The 14,061-nt window shown below is 45.1% G+C and overlaps 1 protein-coding gene across 3 annotated transcripts in view; it reads left to right on the top strand.

The window, feature by feature from the left end:
- Positions 1-3,233: 3,233 nt before the first annotated feature.
- The window catches only part of mrn (general transcription factor IIH subunit 4 marionette), a 54,185-nt gene continuing 43,357 nt past the window's right edge, over positions 3,234-14,061 (top strand). Inside the window, exons 1-3 of one of the 3 annotated variants that reach the window (XM_075703982.1) lie at positions 3,234-3,675; positions 3,741-3,845; positions 9,632-9,763. In XM_075703982.1, the coding sequence (XP_075560097.1) occupies positions 3,557-3,675; positions 3,741-3,845; positions 9,632-9,763 (356 nt within the window). In that variant the 5' untranslated portion in view covers positions 3,234-3,556. The remainder of the gene's footprint in view (positions 3,676-3,740; positions 3,846-9,631; positions 9,764-14,061) is intronic. The other 2 variants (XM_075703980.1, XM_075703981.1) reach the window with 2 other exon arrangements.

Below are 14,061 nucleotides of genomic sequence, written 5' to 3'. Positions count from 1 at the left end.
GCTATGAATTTGTAAACTTCGTGCTTCTATTTTTTTTTCAAACTTTCAAATTTTTGAAAATATTTTTAACAAAATTCAGCCCTAAATCGAAATTCCGCTTTGAACAGTCACTATAATTTAACTTTCTCTCTCAAATGCAACAAATTTCATTAAAATCAGCCCAGGGGTTATCTCACAAAACTGTTTTTGCGTTTTACATGTATTTGAATAGGCCGCGTCGGAGTTGGGCCGAGCTAAGGTTTCTCTCTTGGTAGTAGTGAAAACTTTATTGAAAATGTCCGGCGATTTGGGCGGGGTGGGGCCATGAGCACCCCAGCCTAGGTGACGGCCTCGAGTCCTTGGACTCGGGCGGCTTCCTCGGCGTGCCGGACGGCCCACAGTTGATCGGCGAGGTCGTGGCTGAGCAGGGCCGCCTCCCAACGCGCCCCTCGGTGCGAGACCATAGAGAATATGGCGAGACTGCCATTTCTATCCCGTTCGTCGGGAACTCCTGCTGCTGGCTACCGGCGCATGCCCACAGCATGTGCTGCAGCGTCGCTCTGGCTCCGCACGCTTTACAGTCGTCGGACGGATAAATGTCGGGGTAGCAGAGGTGAAGGATCGCCGGGTTAGGATATGTGTGTGTTTGCAATTGCCTCCAGGCAACCGCCTGTTTCTTGTTTAGTTTGGCGTGCGGTGGTGGGTATTTACATCTGTTCAATCTGTAGTGTTGCGTGATGTCTCTGAAAGTGGTCTCTCTTTAAAAAAAAAAAAAAAATGCTGGAGTAGAAATTATGTCCCGGAGGTGAAGCCGCACAGGAGGGGCACGGTAAAACTATAAATAAACAAGAAAAATGGCGAGTAAGCGCTTTTCGCACACTGCCCCCGAGTTCATTAACCTCCTTCGTTAATCATGGCTTATTTTTACCAGACAGATACTTATCTACGTTATGGTGTTCTAGAAGGGGGCAGTGGGCTCAGGAGCCGGAGCGCCCTATGCATTGCAGCGAGGCGGCGAGTGTGGACGGGATGCGGATTTCGGTGGCGGCGCTGTAGTCGCGTGGGCTGGCTCCCTCCGCTGCTTCGCCATAGAATAATGTGCTTCGCGCGCTTCTTCGTGCGGGCTTGATTCGCGACGTTGACTGCTTTTTGGTGTTTCAACCTACCGTTCGAGTCCGTTTCGCGCGCAGTCGGCCGAACACGTGAGAAGTAGGAACGTCGAAACGTCAACGGCAACGACACTGCTTCGCTCCCGGCTGTGAAACAGGATATAAGTGCAAAAAAGAAAAGCAGCTAGCCGTTGTTCACCGCATCAAAAGACGAATAAACACGGCGAATTTGGGAACGCAACTTGCACCGCCAAGACAAAAAACTCGACGAAACATGTGCGGTTTGTGTGCGAAACACGCTAAAAGACTAGGTGGATTTTTAAGCGATCCTACTGCAGATGGCCTAAAGGTGACGATATCCGGCACATTATCACTGCTGGATTATGGTGTCAGCCAGGGATTTAGGTATATTATGACATCCAGGTTAAGCCAGGATTCGCTGGAAAACTTTTTCGCTATAGTCAGGCAATCATGTGGGTCTAATGTCCACCCAACACCAACGCAGTTTCTCATTGTCGTTACCTATCCTTTTATAACTTTTGCGAAAATAGTACGCTCAGGCAATGCTGACCTTAATGGAGCTAGTGGAGAAATGAGTTCTCTCCTGAGTGCGCAAGATGCTCCAGCACAATAAGCCAGGGCTGCTGCAATCGACCATCTCATTGAGGAAGGAAACCTTCAGCCGAGCGCATGCCTCGTAGTATTCCTGCAGTGCTGAGCACAGAGAGTTGGTGGAGCAGAAGAGCGACGACCGTCTAATACATTACATGGCAGGGTATGTTGCTCGAAAGTTTCTGAAGTGTTATTACTGCATGTCTTGCAAGGCCTTTCTTTTGGAAACCCCCAATACGGAAAGCAGAAACTCTGAGTTCGCTGTGACATGCGACAAGGGAGGGTTGTTATATCCTTCGCTGGAGCTTTTCAGGGCAGTGAAGAAGTTGGAGGACATCTTCACTGTGCATGTTCTTTAGCCCACAGAAACTCTGCAGTGACAGCATAGTGGATGTAATGTTGCTAGTGAAGGAGAACTTCGGCTATGCCTTAGGCTGCAGCCAGCACTAGGATGCGCTCACAACAGAGTTGACCAAGTTCTATGTGCTGACCAGGCTGCACTTCTATGTAAAAGGGATCAACCAATTGCGACAGGAACGCGTCTAAAAAGAAATTGCACGCGAAGATAAGCCGTTCCTCATAGTGCCTCTTTCGTAGCAGCCATGCACTTTGAGAAAGGAGTAGCTGCCCATCTTTTGTACCAATAAAGAGTTGTTTGTGGCCACCACGAGTTCTCTTTATTTTGCTGTGTTGCGAAATTTCGCTATCCCTGGTAACCACTACGAGTCCGCATAATAGTGGCATCACCATAGGATTAACTCCCTAGCTTTCAGTGGATATATGCTTTCGTAAACAAAATCGCAGTTAAAGGAATAAAACCTCATCATATCTGACCTCTGTTCCGAATGTGTTAGCGCACGCGCCGCGATTGCTTGGCTCACTTGAACTTGTGAATGCGATTGGGTCCTGACCTGTATAAAAATTGTTAATGGCAAATGAATTAAGCAATTTACCCATTCACATATTTACCTCTTCTACGGTTTTCGCGAGCTTTTAGTTTAGAAATCAGTCGCATCGTTGTGCGGCCGTTAGTCTGCACTCGTTGGGTCGGCTTTATTTTCACGCAAGCTCGAAAAACGTCCGTCTTTCCACCTTTCTCTGCGCCTTGTCTTAATTTCAGAGGAAGTTTTCAGAAAACATGCTACGGAGCTGCGCGCTTTCTTTTTTCGGCGTGATACCAAGCGCACACGGCTTTCTCTACCTGGAAAATGCTCAGACATAGCCTCTCAGAGTTTCGCGTTCCGTACAGCCCATGCTCTAGTGGCGCCATCTGGCGGCGTCGACGTGAGATGCCACACTCGCGGGCTCTCCCTGACCCTACTACCCCCTTCTAGTTCACTATATCTACGTGCACCTCTGTAGTACTGGTTTTACTGCGAAAGTGTGAAATCTAAATATACCGGCATATTGTGTTCGAGAGAAAATCATCAATATTGTTACTATTTTCGTTGGAAACAATCACCTTTTATTTTATAATTAGCCTAGCATATACAATAAAGAGCCAAATAATTTAATCTGTAAGCGGACATCACCCCACCCGACAAGGCTCTATTTGGGGCAGCATGGCTTCATGTTTTGTGGTGGAAAGCTACGGGATCATCCACTCCAGCAGTTTTTCACATCCACTTGCATGGACGCAATGAAAGCCAAGTCAAGCGTTGTTCGATGCTTTCCTGTGCGCCTTTTCTCCCTTCCACAATGCGACAATGCTACCGTTCACATGCGTTCACTTCGATAAAGCGTGCGTATGTGAGTGTTGAGAGCCAGCCATGTCGAGTTCGGTCGCAGGTAGTGCATTCTAGTCGCAATTATGCATAGAGTTAGCTGACTATAGGACTTTTCAGAACGTGATCGTGATGAGTTTAACGTCAGCCGGCTTGAAGTGCAGAGATTTGCACGCGTACCTGAAAACGCTTTCGCCGGCTACGCTGGACAAGCTCTACACTCATCCAGCGACATGCCTGGCCGTTTTTCGGTATAGTTGTCATAGCGATTGTGTCCTGCTGAATGATGTGGTCTAATTATGTGCTCTCGTTACAGAGAGCTGCCAATCATATCACGTCATTATATTATGCGATTGCTGTTTGTTGAACAGCCTGTACCGCAAGCTGTAGTTTCATCTTGGAATGAACAAAAATATGTCAAGTAAGTACCACTTGCATGGATTACGTTAGCATGAGTAAATGCCCTTGCATCGTCAAATTAAGGTGTCTTCTGATTGCTAATTGGTTAGCGTGTTGTCACAACGTATTCGCAAGTTCCGTAGACTGTCACGCCACCCAGCGGCCATCGGTGATATTTTTTCAAAGAGTAGCGAACTAACTGCAGGCGGCGCGGCGGTAGCGCATTTGCTTGCTTTCTTCGTGGCGGACAGTAAGCTTGATTATCTGTTTTTATGCATCATTTGTGCAAGGTGAAATTCAGAAGCAATCGCATGTGCTGCGTGCTGCAATGCACCAACAGCTGTGGCAAGTGAAGTGAACCTCCACTCGTTCCCCAAAGATGCGGCATAGAAGAAAGAAGGGTTGTTGCGAATTGGCAAGCGGGTCACACCACCGATAAAAGTGTCCACTGCGCATTTCATCGACAGTGACTTCTGAAGCCGTGTAGTTAAGAAAATGAAAGTTCTTATGTGAATTCTTTTATTTGTTTGTCTATGGAGAATCGATGTGTTAGTTAGAAAAATAAAGCTTGCGACAGTATTGCAGCAGCGCGAACACCGCTGGCTTTCATCCCAAGTATATGTGGTATGTGAGTGAGCGTCGGAAGTATTTGCTCAGGTTTCACCTGCATCAACTCGTAGTGTGTGGTTGCTGCGGTGTCTTGTTTCGTTAGAAACGAATGTTTTCATTCTCGCTGCACCCCGTGCTCCGCCGCGCAGCCAAGCTTGAGCTGCGCACTTGTGGCCAGTGCAACAACAATACACGAGCATTTAAGGTAAAAACTTACATGTTTGTAGCACTTTGTTGCAGCTCGAGAGAAATGCTACAGTAGATCTATGTGGGTGGCATAGTAAGTATTGGACTATGCTTCACCAGCAGCAGGCTGCAGTGTGGTTGCCGTTGTCTTGTCTCGCCAGAAACGCATACATTTATGTTCTCGGCTGCACCCCATGCGTCAATGTGCAGCCACGCTTTGCAGCTACAGTGGCCCTGAAAACAAAATTGGTAGAACTTATAACACAGACACTGAATTCACGATGGGAGTGCAAAAAGTGTCTGTCATGACTCCTAGTCACTCGAACGATAATAGAACTTCACCAGCGAAAAATAAAACAACTGGCTTGGCTTTCCTTACATCTGCACGCGCTAGCATATCGACATACAAAGAAGACGTCTGAAAAATCACAGTTTGGATAACCTTAGAGATATCCCTCCTTTAACTATAGAATATAAATATCTGCTCATAACAACTCAATGTGTGAAAGCAGCTCCAGAACACCACACAGCAGTAAAATTGCTCATTGTCGCGAAACAGCATTGCGCGAAAGGTAGGCTTTGTGGGCCATCGCAATTAGCTTGATGAAAAACCAAAAGAACAAGTTAACATACCTTGATAGAACCTTCTCGGTCATAAATAAACTCCAGTCTGTGCGGCTTCTGCCAGACGTGATTTCTGCAGGCAAAGCCCTTGCACAGTGACAGATGATGCGCTGTAGGCCTTCACGCCACAAGAAATAATGCACTTGGCTTTCATGACTTCTTCCCCTTCGGTGATGCTCCGTATTCGCTTTTCTGAGGTGTCTATGTTGTGCATGATCTCACTTAGCGACAGTGATTGTGAAAAAGGTAGAGCCATCTTGAAATGCTAAGCCAAATATGAGCTGACATACACATGTGCTCAGGGGTTCCTATATGCTCTGTGGGCACCATATTGAGTCGCCTTGCGTGCCACCTATTGACAACAGAACTTGCCAATAGCGAGAATCGGAGACTTCTGTCATTTTCCCGTCTTGCATGAATAAAGACATTTTGCACTGCTGAATTTATACAATTATAATTCATGTCGTTGCTATAAGGGAAACTGAATTGCTGTATCCTAGCATGCTGAAGCAGCTGCATTCACGAAGCATTCATGATGCTTGCCAGATTTGTGAACTTCAGCTGTTTTAGAATGAAAACTCTACTACACCATGTCCCGCAAGGTCATTCATCGTGTCATGATGACGTTGAGCCACCGGAGTGCAAATGTGGCAGGTGTCACGTCATGCCATGGGATCCGCTGCGTAGAGGTGTCGCAGTTGCACTCACTCAGAGCCTTGCAATACCACCTAGAGAGCCTCGCTGCTGCGGTACCACGTGACTAGGCGAGGGTTTAATGTCTGCTTCGCTGGCGCTTCTTCGCGCAGTATTGCCATGGATGGCGGGCCGGCTGGGTCGTCTGTGCGTGCGCTTCAGTGCAAGTGACAGGCTGAATTCAATAATCCAGTAGATATAGCTAGACGGCAGGCTGTGAGATCTCAAGCAAAGGCAAAGTTGCCTGCTGAAACACCGGAGCAAAGGGAGGCCAGATTAGCATGTTATAGAGAAGCCTGCCAAGCGCGGAAGCATCCGAAGATAGAAGCTACTGCAACCGCTGCCATCGTTCAGCAACACGAATAACAACAAGGAGAAAGAGACAAAGCCGTAGATACAAGCAACAGCAGCCACAATGAACGTTTGATGAACCACACCCTTTGGCTGGCGGCAAGCTCGACTGCGACGGCCTGGTTTCACCGCGACTTCATGGACAACCCGTTTCGGCAGCGTGTGTAATGTGTGTGAAAGACTGTGTCCTCACTTTAATGAAACACTGTGTGCATAGTCTTTGCAAAACCTAGGTGAACAGACCTTTCGCTCATGGTAACTAGGTTTACAAGAGTTGAACCTCAGCCAATCATTTATTATACGCATTATACCTGTTGGACACGAGATGGATGGGAGCAGACACACTGCACTGTCCCGTCCATCGTGTTCCAATTCTGTATGCCTTATGCATCACCAACATGCCCAACAAACTGTTGGCTAAAGTCAGTTGTGTCAGTCAGCCTGTGCTTTCATATTGGTATGGTGGCTAGAGGATTAGGTGTGCTGACCCACGACCTGCTGGAACTCCAGACCTGCACAGATATCCGGCTTCTATGGGAGCCACTTGCACCCACTCTCGTTCATCCAGTGACCTTAGGTGGCACTTTTATGACGTTCGTCTGCTACTCGGCGGGCGGCTGGGTGGCATGTGCGCACCTGCTCTTCTGCTGTGGCAGACTGCTAGCATATGTGACAATTTCTTGTAAAGACAACTAGTATGTCAAAAATTGTTTAAGTGTACTCAATGTAGTGCTATGTAATAATATGTAAAACAGTAAACAAATTATGCTGAAATTTGGCGCTGCTGCTCACAAGAAAAATAATTAACAGATGAAGTGATTGATTACGTGTTTGTTTGGCCCACCAAATATGCATTGTGAAGCTTTTATGAAACTGAATCTAAGCTGTTTAAGATGGTGTATGATGCATCACGCAGAATCAATGCTTTTGTTACATGAACTTCCTGACGGGCAACATCTCAACCATGATCGCGATCATAAGTGAAGTAGCAATTCTCCATAAAGAAAGCGACTACAGTGCGGAAACAGACGAGATATGGATAGCAGGAACAAACAAGTGCACTGCAGTCACTTGTTGTGAATTACCGACTGTTCCACTCCTAAAACTTGTTGCAATCGTCTGTACATCATTTTATAGGAACTGATCACCTGCTACGCACTGCCAGCTACATTTAACCTCCAAATATTAGCTTATCATAACAAACATACTGATAAAGCCACTTGCATAACTGGCCAAGGGCTTTTTGTTTTGTGGTTGGGGGTCTGCTTAATTATGTACATGCGATGTGACAAACGGCATTTTTCATCATCGATCGATCGCCTAAACAGACGGTTAAAGACGTGCTGAAATAGTGGCTTGAGAGCTGGAGCAGATCACAGAAGCAGACGACAGTGAACAGGTTATAACTCGCGTCTGCTTGTGTGTTCTGTCCCTAATGGCAAAAGGTATGGGCTAGACCAGGTGTGCTGGAGCAGGGAGATCTGTGCAGGTCTGGAGTTTAGTAGGTCATGTGCCGACCGAGCGTAGCTCAACACTTCTCTGCATCATGACGCAAGAATGGTGCTGCTGTCAGTAGAACGGTGCTCCTGCATGGGTCGTCGTCCGTATGCACTGTAGACAGAGTGTGTTGGAGGTTATCTGTGCCAGTGTTTTCAGCTATGATGTAAGCTTCAAATACCATTCTGATCAGTGCAAGCAAAGCCTGCATGGGGAATTTTGCTATCACTTAAATATACGAAGTGCTGGAATGATTTTTCTAGCTTCTATGCAAGAATATAAATAGTACTAAAGATTAAGTGGTTTTGAAGAAGTGTGGTGTTATTTTGAAATTTTATGCTGAGAACTGGTTCACAGTTTTTTTTTCATAGATTCGGCACAGCCAAGTATTGTTTGAATAAATAAATTATGAGGTTTAATGTTCAGAAGCAAGTACCACACAGGCTATGAGAGACTGCCCCAAAGTTTTTTTAACATGCACCTAACCTTAATACACGATGGTTTTGCATTCTGACCCCATCAAAATGTGTCTGTCACAGAAGGTTATTGAACTCACAACCTCTTCTTTAGCAGCACAGTAATAACCACTTAGCCATCACAGTGGGTAAGAACCGTTTGGATCAAGTATGTTGCACTTGTACCTAGTCAAACCTATTGCTCTCGTATAATTAAGTGTAGATGTTGTTCACCTCTTTTAAACCTTTGTGCAAAATTGTTTACTACATTTGATGCCGTAGAAGGCAACGTTTTGCATATTTTGACAAGTGAATTTATCTTTCCTGCAGAGTTATGGTGCAGCTCTGTTCCTTGTATAGAAACACAAGTGCCTCCAATCGAACATTATTGAGCGTGATAGTAGTCTAATTTGGATCATCAGAAGATACGGTAGCCCTAGAACCTGCCGCTGCCGGATTATGTGAGCATGAGGCAAGAATGCACGTGCTGCCAAGCTCTGCAAGTGCCAGCACAGAAATCTTGGAAGTTGTTGCAATTTGCACAGGTAGCTTCATTTGCAGCATCTTGTGTCCTCTCCGAGCATGAATTCGTGGTGATTTTGTGAACGTAGTCCCAAATAATGTTTCTCTCTTCTTTTTTCGGGCTTCATACTATAGAGATGAGTGGAAGCACTATATCATTGCATCTTCGGTAAACATCTCTTCTTTAACCACCTAGGTGAAGTTACGCATGAGGAACTGTTGGTAAAAGTGTCATCTGCTACCGAGCTGATGTCCACTTTTGCTCTTGTTGGAGCCGAGAACAATGCTGGTTTAGGCCCCCTAACCTATAGTTAAGAGTGAAGAAATAAGTATACATGTTGATCTTCTTTGAAGCAGAAATGTCGCCATTAATTGAGGTGACCTCCGGTGATTCGTCCTCGGAGATGAGCTTCCACTAACCTTGGCACTCACATTTTTGTCGTGCATGCTTCCAAATCTTTCAGGAACTTCTAAACACGGAATTACAAAACAGACATCGGTAACCTATCACTGCACGAACTTGACGGCCACTGATGACAATTCCCCCCTCTGCCTGCTTTATTTACTGCGCACAGTCTGCCAGAAGTGCCAGATGTGGGCTCTTCAGCACATTTCTACTGTTCTACAAAGCGCAGCATCATTTTTGCGACGTGATATGGAGAAGTAGTGAACTACGCTCGAGACGAGTCGGTCGGCACACCTACTCCTCTAGCCACCATAACATTGGCCTTGAAAGTATGTGATTGCCTACGTCACTATGTAGATCAAGTGTCTTCCTTTGATTTGTAATTTGAAGTATTCAGTTTTCCTTGTTCTCCCCACCCCTCCCCCCCCGTTGATTTAGTCATTCCACTCTGTTGAAATTGTGCAGAGACCATTTGGAGGCACTTGAGGCACTCACTGCACTGCACATTTGGACAGACTCCAGCCTTCCTGGTGGACTTCCAGGCTGGTCGTTAAGTGCAGTGTTTAGAAAGAACATCCAGATAGCACTCCTTGGAGGGTAAGCACTGTTGTTAGGCTCTGGAAATCTGCATGGCTATTAGTGCATGTCTTTAAAACAAGGGTGCTGAACTGAAACATTGGCCTGAACTAAACCCACACCTAAACTGGTATTCTTGATATGTGCCTGAACCTGAACTGAACCTGAACCGAAAAATAGAATGACGGTTACCTGTCCGGAACAGAACAGTTCAAGCATTTTTGGTCTTATGGAGCAGAGGAAGGCATTCTAAACAAAACAGCATTTGTTTCACAGTTGAGCCTGTCCCATTTGTAGCATGACTTGCAAGGCCGTTTGTATGCAGAAGATGTTGCGCATTATGCCCAAAATTGTGGGCTCCTAGTACGAGATGCTTGTAGTCCCAAACTCTGTCGTATTAGCTGGGAAGAAACGTTCTTCAAGGGCTTTCGAAGGTTTGCCTATTGTGTTGCAACATTATAGTTCAGCCGTTAACTTAGGCAACTTAAACAGCAGCCATAAATATGTAGGAAAGCTGACTGCGCTAATTAGGAGAAAATAAGAGCACATGCACGTAAAACACAATTTAATTCAAAATTTTTTTCCTTAGATTTTCTGTAGCAATGTCCTTTCAGTTTTGCCCCATGATGGTTGTGCTGCACAGTTTTTTGTTGCTTCATAGACATTGCATTGCACATTAAGTGAGAAAAGTCTTTCTTTGTGCAAAAATATTTTGCCTGATTTTTCTTCTGTCCACACATATAGTTGCTGTTATTAATTCAGGATTTAATTCGTTGTTTAACTTGTCGATTTCACCATGAAGCTATCTTACTATTACCTGCAGTGTTTTGGCAATAGCAATTAAATTATGCAAAAACCAAAGCAGGCATTTATTTACACAGCACTACTGGATTTTTTATTTTACATCTAGGTACCTAATTTCATACACTTATTAGATATACAGTCGAACCTCGGTATATCGAACAGTGTGGTGATCGCAAAATAGTTTGGTATAGCCAGAATTCGATGTATACAATCACCTAAAACATGCATAGAAACTTCTGCAAGTCAATCAATGAACCAAGGGCGCAATCGTGGTTCATTGTTTGGAGCACGCGTTTGGTTGCGCCGCGCGTAATTAGCCTATGCCGCGCCGACTTCGTCTGCCGTGAGCACGCGGTCTATTGCGCCGCACACAATTAGCCTAGGCAGCACCCCAATCGTGGTGCAGGTAATACGCACGTAAAGCTTCGCACAAAGTATTTATTTATTTGGTTGAAAGTACTGCAGCAGTGTAGCCTGCTTCTTATTGGCAGCCGCGTGCTTAAACATGAAGGCCTCAACATTGTCTAAACGATCCACAAGTGACTGGCCGGCTATTGCGCTGCAGTAGCGGCATAGAAGGGCGAAAGCAACAGCCTCAGTTGAAGTCGGGAACAGGGAAACATCAGCGCTTGCAGGATCAACCTCGGCAGTGTCTTCGTTTGGCCGCTACTTCTGTTGCGATCTCCAAGTCCGTCAATCGAAGCATTTTGAAATGCCGTCATTAACAAAATTTAAAGTGGCATCTGCCAAGGTGTCTATGAGTGAGCCCAGTGAGCGCGCGCTGTTGCATGCTTTTGTCGATGCAAACCACCAGTCCTCGCGAGGCGAGGCAGGCGCAGAGCAGAAGTTCACAATAGGGGGTCAGAAAATTAGGTTATGGGAAACCATCTTCCGTTTTTTTCGTTTTTAACCTAGGTAGGACATTAGGCAGTGTAATAGCAAGAGCTTGGTGGCGCAACTCACCACCCCATTTCAAAGGGGACGCTCGTAACATCCATCCATCCAGCGGCACCGAGGTGGAGTCAGTGCGGTAAATGCAGTGCATCGTTGATGTTGTTAAACTAGCCAAGCCGGTGCGTGCATGTGCCGCTACATTCAAGTGGCGCCCTCGGTGCAATCGCAGCAGTCAGGAATGCCCATTGTGCCACCGCTATCTTTGAGGGTGTTGCAGGAAAGCTCACCATCTGTCAACGGAGCGCACGTGGTCTGGGGTGGCGGAGTTCGATATATCCATTTTACGACTGACCCCGTTTGAAATAAAAAATAAAAAATGCATGCAATTTTCCAGGTGATATAGGAAGTGTTCGATATATGTGATATTTAAGTATATGCGTGTTCGATGTATCGAGGTTTGACTATTAGTTATATTGGAACAGACATGATTAAGGGCGGTAGTATATGCACGCAATACAGAGGATTGTTCTGCATTGAGCTTGTAACACATATTCGCTATATTTGTTACTCTTCTTCATACATATCTGCTCAAATTGAGATGCAAAAGTTGGGTGTCAGGAGGTAAATATATAAAGTTAGGCATTTTGAGTTACAGCTAGAGGAAACATATCTTTTTGCTGTAGCTATGGAATATTAAATTTCCCTGCTGGAAACTACGTAAAAATTGTCTTGTCTTCCGTTTGCCAGCAACATCATTCCCTAAATTTTCCAGATAAGAAACTTGTGCACAAGAAACTAGTTTAATAGCCTACGTGCACCATGTCACATGACACTGTGGGATGCTGAGGCTCAGAAACAGTTGGCTGGTCCGACTTGTCAACTGGTTTGACACAATGAACCAGTTCTCAAACTGTTAAAGCTTTCGATTACTGGAAACTGAACCAAAACAAAGTTGAAGTAGCTTGAACCCGAACCGAACCTGTATTTTTTCTGTTTGACCCACTGTTTAAGACCTACATGGATTTCGAGGTGTTTTGCTCTAGTTTCACTCAGTTCAAATGTGTGTCTATTTCATACACAGCCCTTTCTGTAAGTACTTATATATCAACATTTCTACATCCCTTCATCAGTAGTAAATAATTTGTCATGCACTCTCCACTGGCGATAGCCTGAGAAACGTCCTTTTTGTAAATAAACTTGGATTAATCTTCTGTTGTGAGTTATGACATAGTTGTTATTGAAGTAGTCTGACATAAAATGTTCAAGTTGTCCTAATTTTTTTCTTTATAGATACTGATGATATTATGTATCACTTATAATTGACTAATGTCTAAAACTGCTAAGTTGATCTTAAGATTTGTATGACTGGTAACCATGCCTTAAAAGGGCCCCTCACCAGGCCAAATAGCAAATTTTTGTTATATGCTGGAAGTTGTTTTGTGCCCTCTCAGGAGCGTTCTGCCACAAGAATTTTTCAAATTGGTTCATTAATAGCCGAGATAGAAATATTTCAGTGTCATGAACCCATGATTTCAGGAGGCCAGTGTCACCACTATCAAGGACACTCTCTTCACTTGCCCCGTCTAGTCTTCGCAAGCAAAATCCCTTTCTTGCATTGTCCCATACCAGAGCTAGATGATCGTGTCATGCATACATCATGGGCCCCGTCTTCATTTATTTTTCTCCTTGCTTTTTTGCCTGTGCGACCCTTTCGCTGATAATCGCGCGCGCAAGCTGTTGTGTTTGTCTTGTTGAGCCTAGCGCGCGATTTTGCGCGCTTTGCACGGGAGCACCTGACTACTGGTATAAGTCAGTGCCACAGGAACACTGAGGCAGATGCAAGGGGATCATAGAGCATGATAGAGTGCTGAAACACGGTTGAAAATGATATAGTTTGGCTCTCAGCTCGTGCAATGGCATGACATGGGAACCAGCAGATAAAATGGAAATGCATCTCTCTTGCTGTGGTGGGAAGTAAAACGAAAACATGCAAACATTTGGTTTGTGTGTTTTATTATTTCTCTAAACTTTAATTCGTCTGTTGAAGCAACATATTACACAAATAACAGATGTTGCCTTGAATAATTCTCTAAGTGTCACGTGTCATTATGAGCGATGTCACAGCATATTGACCCTCTTCGCTGCGACCCCATGGCTGCTGCCATGTTTGATCACGCGGTGACGCAATCATTGCTTGCTTCAGCTGCCTCCATTGCCTCTGTGTTTACCATGGATGTACCTGATGCCCAGTGTGGCTGAGGAAACCTCTGTTTGTGGAGATATCGTAGATGCTGGCTGGGTGGACGACATGAAGCTTTGGCCACAGCTTCAGAGGACATGTAAAAGCGCATTTGGAGCTAATTAAGGTTTGTTCAAATGGCATGAGCAGCGTATATAGTGCTTGTTCTAAGAGAGGCTGAAAATGTATTCCAAGTTATCCGAAGTTTCCACTTATGAATTGAATCAGGATCAGTGTGTTTTGCTCTTCATTCTTTATTTGGCAAATGCGTTGAAGCAGCGGCTTCTCACGTTTCTCAGTGAAGTTGGTCGGTGCGGTCACTATCTGATGATTTCCTGCCTGATCGCTCAAGGGTAGGCTCAGTTGCAATAGATTTGTTCTT

The sequence above is a fragment of the Dermacentor variabilis genome, chromosome 1 (genome assembly GCF_050947875.1).
Source record: "Dermacentor variabilis isolate Ectoservices chromosome 1, ASM5094787v1, whole genome shotgun sequence".
Lineage (NCBI taxonomy): Eukaryota > Metazoa > Arthropoda > Arachnida > Ixodida > Ixodidae > Dermacentor > Dermacentor variabilis.
This window is presented reverse-complemented; position numbering and strand designations above follow the sequence as displayed.